This window comes from Lagopus muta, chromosome 15, assembly GCF_023343835.1.
Source record: "Lagopus muta isolate bLagMut1 chromosome 15, bLagMut1 primary, whole genome shotgun sequence".
NCBI lineage: Eukaryota > Metazoa > Chordata > Aves > Galliformes > Phasianidae > Lagopus > Lagopus muta.
In genome coordinates this window covers 10,326,202-10,338,211 of record NC_064447.1, presented here as the reverse complement: position 1 = coordinate 10,338,211, position 12,010 = coordinate 10,326,202, and the positions used below count along the sequence as shown (strand labels likewise).

The 12,010-nt window shown below is 48.4% G+C and overlaps 1 protein-coding gene across 3 annotated transcripts in view; it reads right to left on the bottom strand.

The window, feature by feature from the left end:
* The window catches only part of TOM1L2 (target of myb1 like 2 membrane trafficking protein), a 50,373-nt gene extending 38,772 nt beyond the window's left edge, over positions 1-11,601 (bottom strand). For 2 of the 3 annotated variants that reach the window (XM_048961558.1, XM_048961559.1), the window contains exon 1: positions 11,500-11,566. In XM_048961558.1, the coding sequence (XP_048817515.1) occupies positions 11,500-11,551 (52 nt within the window). In that variant the 5' untranslated portion in view covers positions 11,552-11,566. Of the gene's footprint in view, positions 1-11,499 lie in introns of all 3 variants that reach the window. The other variant, XM_048961557.1, reaches the window with a different exon arrangement.
* Between the last annotated feature and the right edge of the window lie 409 nt (positions 11,602-12,010).

Sequence of the window (12,010 nt, the reverse complement as noted above, 5' to 3'; positions counted from 1 at the left end):
CAGAAATCCTTGTAATATTACCCCAGTAGGCAGGAGAGCCCGAGTTTACCACATCTCATAGGTCTCGATGCAAATGTGGCTCATAAAACCAGGCTGACCCTACAGAGCTACAACCATCGCATTGGACACAGACAGGCAGCCTAGCCCAGGCAGTTCCTGCACTCAGATGTTGTTCATCCGAGGCACAAACGAGGGTTTAGTCACAGTCCCTAAAGGCATTTGGAGCCTGCATCCTGAGCAGAACAGCGTGTTTCTATGGAATAATGACTTTTGTAAGGAATCTTCTCTGAAGTTTCCCCATCAGCAGAAATTGTTGCTGCTGACAGCACACTTTGCTGCGTGACGCGTGTGTAAGTAGCTCTCTTTCCAAACAGATGGCTGACAGACTACTGCTTCTTTAAAGCAAAGTGAAATCCTCCCAACTTCCTCGTTCTCAGCTTAAGAAAAACAACAAGAACTCCCTCCCATGAACGCACGCCCTTAAAGCCAACCTGTTGGCTGTGCACACAAATGCTTGTCCTCCAGAGCTAGGGCAGCTGGCGGCTCCCAGCTCAAGAGCCAACGTCACTGCTCAGGGCCGCTTTTCCCTGACATTCTGCCTACAGTGACGTGCTTCCTCACCTCTCCCAGCAGGGACCATGGTGACATCCCTGTGTGACCACAAGCTCAGGGCACTGGGAGCACAGTGCTGCTCCACAACCAGCACATAAGCACGTGCGCACATCAGCAATCAGCGTGCTAAAGCCTTCCATCAGAAGCATCAAGGCGGACTGAAAGGATATGCTCTGTCCTAATGGATTTTAGTGGGTTTGAATGGAGATGTTTATGGGATGATTTACTGCTGGGGAGCAACAAATCCACGTTCCTTTTGGGCACCTCGTGATGGATGTCCTCCCATGACGCCGCTCTGACAGCTGCCTGCTCTGAGCCATTGCGATCCATCAGGCAGCACTTCCCAGCATCTTGTTATCGCTGTCCTTCTCTAGATGAGAGGCACAAAAGCATAATTTAAGGCCTTTCAGGTGATTCAAATGTTTTCCCTCGGATCTGCCCTTCCAAACTAGACCACGGCTGCTGTAACATGGCTCCATTTAGGAGAACTTACCAGCACAGTGCTGCTTAAACTCGGTGCACTAGGGCAGCTATCCAAAACTGCTCCTTTGGCCACAGAAAGGCAGACCATGCTGTGTTCCCAATCACGCTGGCACACAGCCACTTCTTCAGACAGAACTTGGATTTTAGATGAAGGACTTTTCTGTTGTTTTCATGTACTGAAGGATTTTGGATCATTGAGAGCAGCTACTCTGAGAGTTCTTTCATTGAGAATCTCAGCTATTATAACAGTGCCATCCTGAACAAGCACCAAAAGTATAAAACTAATTAATAGCCGAGTCTTTGGCTCTCCCCCACTGAAAGCAAAAAGCAAAGTGGGAAGTTACCCAAAAATGCTGAAGAAGTTGTCTTTTTCCAAATATCCCTTATGTGCTGATAAGTTTTTCTCACCAAGAAAGACAACTCACTGCAGACAACCCCCATATATGACAAAAAACAAACCAAAAAAGCCGACAAAACAAACCACAGCCTCCATTCATTTTATTAACCTTAACCTGCAAATCTGAGGGAAGGGGCAGCTGGAAGTGATGTCTTCCCCAGCCTCGTTGTTAGCAAGTATGCCCAAAGGTTCTGTTGCAGTGGATTTGCTGTTTGTAAGAATCACACAGAACAGCAGCGTTGCAGCTTCTCACAAAGCGTGCAAACAGCTTTTGGAAACGTTACCACCAAAAAACACAGCAGAATGGTATCCCACATGTGAAACAGACAAATGCCTCTGGGAGGTACAACGCTGCATGGCGAGGAGCAGGCAAAGCCCAGGAGCCAGGCAGAGCAGCATCACATTGCCACATGCCAGCAGCACAGCGGGCTGCGTGCTGCCCCATCCACTGCCAGCCAGCAGGTACAGGTGAGACTGGAAGAAGCCTGTGCAAAGTTCTGGATGATCAGTGTGTCAGTGAGCTCTGTTTGAAATCTATCAGCTCTTGATGGCTAATTTTGTACTACACGAGTAAAGCAAGTTCTAATAACTCACTTGGGACTTCACTCCAGTACTTACAAGCTACGTGCTTTTCATATTCATAAAACAAAACTAATTGCCTTTCATGGATGAAATGTTCCAGGAATTTTTAATCCATGGCAGCTGCAAACTCTAAAAATCCATCCCCATGTATTTAAGACTCTCCCTCCCACCCACTCACGTGTAACACGTTGTTTGCTCCAAACAAACTATATGACAAAGATAACCCACCAGGCTCCTACCTAAGTATTCTTTTTCTTTTCCACAGGTTACTCCTGATGTCAATTTCTCATATTCTCACATACTTACAACAAACTGAAAATGCTGATTACATTTAGCGAGGGAGATAAAAAAGGAAAAATCTTTCAATTCTTCAGCAGTTACAAGTTTACCCCTTAACAGCAGCATGCTACAGGCAGACTTTTAAGCAAACATTCATATGAGCTAATTAAAACGTGTTACAAACAGAACAAGACACACGTAGCATGGGTCTCACACACATTCCCATATCCAGCAACCCTCTGAATCCCTGGCTACGAAGGTGAGAGCTGTGTCCTCTGCACCACTACAGCAGTGCCACATGCGCAGCTTTCGAGGGCTGACAGCTCAAGTTTCCTCGTGTGAAACGCTTCCATTTGCTTTTCAGTTCTGCAGCCTTCCTTCACACTGCTCACAAGATGACAGCAGGGCTGCACAAGAGGCAGCTAGCTCCTACCCCCCTGAAATTCTCTCAAACCTCCGCGGCTTGAAGCTCAGCGCCTGGAATCCACTAAACGTTCGCTGCAGGAAGAAGGGGGAGCTGGCTGCTTTCTGCTAGGTAGCAGGGAAAGCTGCTGCCAAGGCCGCTCTCACTGGAAGTGCCCCAGTGCCAGCTGCCCCTTCCAACGAGCCAAGCTCACTCTTCCTGCAAAAGCTGAGAGCTAAATGCTTCCAAGCGATCCGCTGAGCAAGTCTGGGAGCAAAGCAGGCAACAAGATGTATGTGAGCAGTCCTGTCCTGCGTGGGCAGAGAAACGTGTGTTTCTCAGTCCATTCTTACAGCCGTGTTTTCCCATGTGTCTCTGCTGTAGGTAACCCTGAAAAAGACTGATAAATAGAAAATGTAAATTCTAGAAGGTCAGATCACATGCACTGCACTGTAACTGCCTCTACTAAATGACAGTCAAACGAAACCAATGTAGATGTATCAGAGGATCGCAGTGTACCCCTTGGTAAATAAACATATTGGTCTTTGGATGGTTAAAATTCTGGCTAGAACACAGATTCTGAGCATGTATACATGGCCTATTTATCGTGTGCAGCAGGGAAGCAAATCCCAGCAAATGAAACGGGCTGACCCAGCGTGTTCTGACAACCGCAGCCTACAGGCAGAAGGTCACACTGCACTGCGAACATCACCAGCTCCTGCAACCTGCAGGGCCCCAGCTCTGCTTACAGCTCGCTCATCAGCGATGCTGGAGGAAAGGCAATGCCTCACCTACAGGGAACCTCGTGAGCGCTGCTGCTCCTGCTTGGGATGCGCGTGGGACCCAGCAACTGTGGACAGTGAGAGCCCTGCCAGCTCTGCTCTCTGCTGGGCTTCTCCTGGCCGTTCCCTCCTGCTTTGGCACTGAGCAAGACCTCCTCGGCTTCTTTTAGGTTCTCCAAACAGCAGGTTGCTTCCCACGTGACCAGCAGCCATACAACGATGCCTCTTACGAACGAGCGCCCTGCAGAAGGGTGACAATCTGGCTCCTCTTGGCCTGGAGATGCCTCTGCACGCCAGCATGCATGCCATGCTTCAGGGGGTGCAATGCATGACATAGCTCTCTAGCTGCAGCAAGACCACTGGCACCCTTTAAAGAACCTGCCTGGCCAGGGGGTTCTGCGACACGCACGGACTATGCCAGGCTACTGGCATAGATGGGTTGTAAAGGCAGTTTTAATTACAGTAGCTAAAGCCCACACATGATCAAGCTGCAGTGTCAGAAAACCACCAGAACTCAACACTGACCCATTTGAGTTGTTTGTTGGACTTTAATCACTTTCCAAGTCTGACAGCTGCTCAAACTTAATTGCTCATTATGCTTGTAAATAAAAACTGATCTCACTCGCTGATTAGCCAACCATCTTACAGTTGCCATAACAACTTCTTGTCTAATAAGTGATTTCAGATTTCCCATTATTTGTACTACTGGAGAATTTCACAAAGGTCTGAGATCGCTCCTTTCACTAAAATATCCTTCTAATTAGAAGAGAAAATCAGTAGAGAAAGGGCAGCTCAAAGATCATTTATTTATTACAGCATCTTAAAGATGAGATAAGGGTACCTCAGAACCAAATATATGCTGGATCTTGCTCAATTCCTGTCCTACAATCCTCTCATTGTCATTCATACCTGCAGCCTATAGCAATCAGGAAAACATCAGCCAGCATTCAAGCAGTAATTAGTCACAACGCAGAGACCAATTCCAAGGTTTGCTCTAACGGATATATTCCAGTAAAGTCTGCATGTTGTTTTTCACTCCTAATCTTCAATTAAGAACCCATTAACTGGTTAAGTTCCTTAACACTGTATTGCCTGAGATTGGCACTTGACATTTGGGGCAGGATTACTAATTAAAGCCTTACAGATGTCTGAAATAAATTCCGTACCTTGGTAAGTATTTGGCCATCACAGTTTAAGTAGAAGGGCTCTGCTAAAACAAACAGACATATTTGGAAGTCTGAAGAGACAAAGCAGTGGGGAGCTGTAACTGCTGCTGGCCTGTAGGCATGTTACAGAATGAAGACTTTCCAATTTTGCTGGCAAAGCTGCTGAAGCTTGCAGTTCATTTAATCTGCTCAAGGTAGCTCTTTGTGCATATAGGCAAGGAGGGACGTCCTCTTCCTTTCAAGAGGGAAATAAATGCAGTAAGCTGTAACTAAGACATACCTAAAGTGCCTGAAAAAGTCAGGAAATACCTGATTTTTTAAAAAGATTTTTTTCTGCATTTACTCAGCTGCAGAAGAGGTGTGAATTCCTCGGTATCTGGATCAAACACAAAGCTTGTCTTACTGAAGTATTCCATGAAAATACAGAGGATGCAACGTGTCCAAGTTAAAAAATCCTCAGCATTCCTGACTGCACTTGGCAGGCAACAAAGTCTTTCTCGCCTCAAGACCAAAAAGCTGGTGCTCTGCAAAGTCCTCAGGGTTCCAGCGCCGTTTGTAACACCAATACGTGCCTCTCCCTTGTGCATGGCTTCTTTGACCTGAATTTGAACAAAGAATTCCTTCCTGAAATAATGTAAGCCAGAAGGCTGCCGAGGAGCAGCTGGGGGCTCTCAGGCAGCACGCAGGCTCACAACCACCAAACCATCCAGCGGGCCTCCCTGGATCAGCTCGTCACCTACTGATGCTCCCTGAAACTAAGCTGCAAGCAGGGAGGCACTGAACAGGTAGATGCAGACCCATGGTAAACAGAGCCTACACAGAGCTGTGCCAAGAGGCAGCCAAACACACAGGGTTACATACAGTTACCCGCGTTTCCTCCTTGGTTTTGAGATGAGTTACTATGTTACTGCAGTGCTTCCAACACAGGAGCTGAATTCCTTTGCAACGGAAAGCATACTTCTGAATCAGAAGATCCGGCTCCTTGAGTTATGTAATACATATTCACCCCCAGCAAAGTGCCTGCTCCATGGGGCAGAGAACAGGGGGGTGCAGAGCCTTTGGAGCCCAGTTCCACGTGCTCAGGAACCAGCAGCTCCAAAAGGTCCCTTTCCAACTGACTGTAACTGAAAGGAGCGAGCAAAACAACTGGGCAGCACTGCCCGCAGAATGACTAAGCAAACACAGAAGGCAAGGCCTCAAAGATGGGCTTTTTAACCTCAGCAGCAAGTTTGTTCCATGCAGAAAGCTGGGGCTGCAAAGGAGCAAACAGCAGCAGGCTGACCCAGCAGAGCCATCGACAGACGTGGGGAAAAAGTGCATTTCTTGGGCCTCTGGGTTCGCTCTGTACCACAGCGGGGCTCTCAGCACGCTTCCCACCAAACGTGTGTGCTTTTTAATCACTCATGTGCTGCACACATTTTGAGACCAAAATACAAAGCGTGACGTGCTTCACCCAGAACCAAACGCCCAGCACCAGATGAGGACAGAAGCAGCCAGGCCTCGCAGCCCCCAGGCTGTCCCCTGCAAGGTCACCATGCGGCCACTCCTGCCAAATGTGCTGCTGCTCCTCTGCTGGCCAGGAGCGCTGTGGATAAAGCAAATGCCTTCACTGCCTTCAGAAGATGCTAAATTCAAAACAGAGCGGGTGATGAAACCAAAGGAAGGGCGGGCTGATCTAAAGGTGTGCTTTATTCTGCTGAGGAGAACATACAGTATGCTTCTTCTGTGAAAACTGGATGGCTGAAATCTGGTCCGTGGAGCTTTGCTGACAGCGTGTCTTTAGTTACACGTATTGCAAATACATGGCTCAAAACTCTGCTGAGTGCATGCACAGAGTGCTACCAAACTGGGAACGTGCCGTCCTCATGCTGCAACCCTCACGTACAGACTTCTATTAGAAACATATGGAATAGACATTTAAGTCCTGTGCTGGAGGAGATAAAACTGCATTACTCAAAAATACATGCTATAATGCCTTCGTGAACTCCAATCTGCTTTTGTGGCTATAAAATAAATCCAGTCTTAGGAACCCAGCATTAAATGGTATTATACTAATTATCCAGCTTCACACACATATGTAGTTTCTCCAAGTTTCCAGACTCGTGACTCAGTATTTATTTGCTCCTTTAAAAGCAAAGATATCCATTTTCATATTTCATGGAGATTTTCCTTACAACATAAACCATTATCATGAAGTGAAAGCAGATCCAAATAATCTTATAAAACTAAAAGCATTTTATCAGGCTCTCTTCTGCATGACAGGCACAATTCCATCCAAACAGCAGGGGCTGGATGGTTAACTACCACCAGCTACAGCACTTGGTGCAAATGGACCAAAACCCTGAGAACAGCACATCCTGTGCCCTCATCATCACAGGCAAAGCCAGCAATCACCTTCTGGATGCAATAATGCAATCCACGAGGAGAGAGATGATTCAGTGCCCAGCAGCATCCCTCAAACACAGAACGTGAGCAGTCCCACAGCCTGTGGTCACTGTGTGCTCTCTGAATGCTGCACCCCAGTCTTATAGAAATACTCATCTAAAAGATAACTTTCACTTCCAGCACAGCAAAATATAAGTTTATTCTGAAGGTAACTAAGGCAAATGGGGCATGTGAGCCACAAAGCATGGGGTAATTCTTCCTACAGCATTACAATGGGTTGATCCCTGCAGTAAATCTACCTCTGCGTGTAGTTATTTGGTTAGAAACCACTTTGCTGTTCTAACATTCACACAAATCTTAAGACACGCGAAACCTGAGGAAAGATCTTAAGGTTTTGGGCTTTTTTTAAGGAAGAAAGGAAAATGAAAAGTGCACACCTTTCTCATGAAAAAAAGAAGGGGGAGGGGGAACAAAGCAGCAGCTCTGGTAACAGCACCGTATTTACTGTCGGTTCAACAACTTTGAATGGAAAGCGCAAATGCTTTGATAAAAATCAATTGAACTGCCTCAGTATCAGGTCAGTGGAGTGCCTCTGCATCCTTTGCTGAAACCCTGTGGGCTGCTGAAGCAATATTCCTCATGAAATCACTGCCTGCTCTGAAAACAGGCTCCTAGGCAAGAGCCTGGACAAACAGCCCTCATTCAAACCCCATTTCTCCAACAGGAACCAAGGCGCAAGCCAGCATTTCCCGATCAACAACACCCTCACCCGATAGGCCACGTTCATTTCTATCACTTTGTTAAAGATTAACTTGCAGGTCTCTGTGCAATTCAGGTCTGTTCAGGAGGCTGAGAGCCAACTGGAAGGCAGTTTTAGCAGCCCACGTGCCCATCACATGGAGCCATGAAGCAAACAAAGCACGTCTGTCTGTCCATCCACCTGTCCCTCCACCCATAGCACATCACACACAGCACTGCTGGGCTCAGCCCCGTGCACACAATGGGCTGGGAGGCGAGGAGTGAGCTTGGCTTCACACACCTAAACACTCCCCTGAAATGTTCCCAAGGTCTCTGGGGTAACAACAAACAGTTGATGTAACTGGGTTTACTCTTTCCTTACACGTAAACCATGCAGCCTGTACCAAACCAGCAGTGTCAGAAGAAAAAAACCAAGTTACCAGCACTGCATACTCTTGTAATTCATTCAGTTTAAATCATCGAAGAAGTTTGCACTAACCTACACTAAGGATATTTGCTCTGGCAACCTTGAATAGAGTGGTGACACTTTAAAGATGGCTGCCTCAAGAAAGGAAGATAAAAATGCAATTTATGGCAGGACGTTGTATCTCAAGGTAAATTCCCGCTACTGTGATTTGTGGCTTTCTCTGCAAGGCAGCCTCTCTCCAGATATCAAGCATTTTGTCTTCACAATTTAACTACACATCTTTCTCCATTTTCCCCCTCACTGGCAGGGACCTTCGCAGGGAGCTCCGTCAGGAAGCACTGACCTCAGGCTAAAGCAATGCTGCGAGGTGACACCGGAGAATTCTGCATCTGGTGGGACCTGGAAAAGCTTCATCCACTCACAAAGCCTTTGAGAAGTAGCTGATGGTGCTATGTAACCCCAGATGAGATTTTCAGCTTATGCATGAATATTGCTATTACCTCCCCTTCCTTCAACTAACAGGTAGAAAGCAATACGGCAAGAGCAGAATGGTGTTTAAGATCAGGAATGCTGCAACAGGTGCCTGCTTCAACTAACAGCTCTCCCAAAACAGCTTGGCAGGGACCCTGCTAGAGGCAAAGGGTCAGCTCAGTCTCCACAGGTCAAAGAAAGCATTAGAGAAAAATTAAGTGAGGTTTGTCCTCGGTAGCTGCGCTGGTGTCTCACACAGGCAGTTTTATCAGCCAACCATGTTTATCAGCCAGCAGAAATCAGGTAGCTTTCAGAGACGTGGAACCTGGCTCCCATCTATACTGGCACTTCAGATGCAAGAGACTCAATCCATCTCCATTACAAATCCTCTGAGCTCATCCTAGCATTACTTTCTCACGTTAAGCAAAAGAGTTAACATAAAAAGCCTGCCTGCCTTCAGACATTATCCAGATAAAGAGAAGGAGGAAAAGAGAAAATCCCATATATTCCCTCTCTCAGCTCTCCCCAAACCTTCTCTGACATCCTTGCTCTTCCAGACCTGGCATTTATGCAGAGATGTTGCCCAGCCCTATGGAAATCTTCACGAGATGCTCTGCTACTTCCTGGTGACTGATGGACCCACAGGACCCTCTGTGCTTCTTCCTTATGGTGAATGCTATGGTAAGTGCTAGGTCCTGCTTGAAAACATCATAACTGTATCTTACACAATATGTTTAAATGGCAATACCAAATTAATTACCTTCTTTTAAAGAACAAAGAAATATAAGTGAGAATTATGTCCTACAAGTTCATTGAAAAAAAAAAAAAAGCTGTGGCTACACTGGGCAAATAGCAGTGTCTGAGAACAAGGCGTGCTTTTGTCTTTGCTGTTGTCTCAGAAAACTGGCAGTGATATGAGAAACAGAAAAAAAAAAACTTCCAAAATAAAATTTGCAGCTCTGTCTTCCCCCAAGGGATGAAAAAACATTAAATAGTAACTGAATTATGGAAGCTGTGCTCTGAGCCCCTCACACAGACCTAAGCTGATCCTCCAATGCAGGATCCCTCTGAGCTCTGTGTCAAAAGCCTTTGTGTTGGCAATGTCTGCTCATTCAAAGAGAGCAAGGGGACATCAGAGCTGTGCAAACCTCGGCACTCCAGAGCTAGAAAGGCAAGAGGCTAGAAAAGCATATTCTACCGTTAAAACCTCTCAACAGTAATTAAGTCCTAAGGAAGCCCCTTTAAACCACTTACTGATGCTAAAAGAATCTGACAATAAATAGATCAGAAATTATCACCCTCAGTTAACAATGCTCAATGCAGAACGCTTCTCCAAGCAGCAAAGCAGCCAGCTGTCTTGGCAGATGTTATCAGGTGGCCAAGCACAACAATGCAAACTCACTTTAAAAATCATGGCCAACTTTCACTGTTCTCAGTTTAATCCCCAAACTCTCAGCACTTTTCTGCTAAAAATACCAGCTAGATACATGGTCCATATAGTCTGACAAAGCAAGAGTCCAGCCACCTTTGAAGCGTGTGAGACTCACCCAGTTAAAGGCCTTGAGCTCTGCCATGGGCTGTCTGCACGCGTGGGTGTGGAGCTGCTAAAAAGGAACTTCTGGGTTTTGAGGCCACGAGCTGCTACTCAGCAGAATATTTCCACTTTAATTCCCAAAGACAAGAATCCCCCGTTATTTCATAAGTTAATGTTGAATAGCTATAGCCTATACATATTATGCCACGTATAACCACTAGGTAAGCCATCAGAATTACTGTTGTTTACAAAACAAATGACGGAAACTGGGAGTGTGGTTTCACCAGAGAGGGACTCCAATGCAAATGCATACAACTGAGCATTGCCTTGGCTCCTGGGACCACATGCAACGGTACCCGTGCTGCAGGAAGCCAAGCCAGTCTGCTCTTCTTTCCCACCACAACGTGGGGGAGCTTGTATTCCTTCAGGGTCTGTGAGAAGCAAGTAGGAAGCCATGACAGCCAGAGATGAGTGACACAGCCCTGCAGGAATGGAACTCAGGCCTTCTCCTGTGGCCCCGGCATCCCAGACCAGAACCAGACCTGCCACAGCTGAGCACAGATACACACGTAAGAGAGAAAGGGCACACACAGCAAGCACTTGGCAGGCCCTGCAGGGGGGGCACATTCCCAACAACCTGCCCAGCACCACCAAAGCATGAGCCCAAGCACAGTCCAAGCGCTGGGCCGAAAGGTGAGTGTGTGCACCTCTAATCCGCACCGCTCTCCCAGCACAGACACGGGAGCCGCAGCCCCTGGGGATGAAGGCAGCTGGGGCAGCACAGGGAACGTGCCCTCTGCCATCACCCACCCTGAAGCACTCCTTCCCCACATCCCACCCGAAGTCCCCACGACTCCCTGTGGGCCCACGGCCCTTCACGATCCCGAAAACGCCCACGAAGCCCTACAGCCCCTCGGAGCCTCCACGAAACACCGCGGCCCACACCGAGCCTTTCCAAATCCTCACAGCCCCATCAGCCCTCCCCCACTTCCAGACCCCCTCCGCAGCCCCCGGAGATCCACCGCCACCACAGAGACCTCCCCGCCGTCCCACAGACCGCACCCCGCGCCCCTCCCGGCGCCTCTCGACCTCCAGACCCCCCCGCAGGCCGCCGCCGCCGCCCCCTCCGCGCCTTTCAGTTCAACCCCACAGCCCGAAGGACCCCGCTCCTCGGAAGCCCCCAGCCCCTCCGGTGGCCTCGCCGGCCCTGAAGGCTTTACGAAGCCCCGCCGCTCCTTACCGAGGCTCTGCCCCACCGGGGTGCTGAACGGGTTCCCCAGCAGAAACTCCATCTTGGGATGACAACAAACAGCGGCCCGGCGGCCCTCCCTCCTCCTCCCCCACCCCGCCCTGACTGGCAACCATCAGCACCAACCGTCGCTCGCTTTGCCGGGCGTGGCCCGCCTCCTTGCAACCCATTGGGCTGCGCTCGCAGGTTCCCTGATGCCATAGGTTCAAGAGCGTGCCCATCACTGTCAAGCGACGGGCCCGCCCCCTCAGTAGTTCCGTGCCTTGCCACGCCCTCCGGTTGATGGACAGGAGAGATACCGTTAGAGGCGCACTCCATTGGGCAACGGTCGGAAAATTCTGCAATATTAATGGGCAAGCAGACCGTCGATCATACGCACCTCCTCCCGCCCGCAAGGCACGGTTGGAGCGCTGATTGGCTGACACGATTTTCTCGGGCTCTGATTAGCAGCCAATCTTCCCACCCCCTCTCAGCGCATTGGCGGCTGAAGTCGTCACGTGAC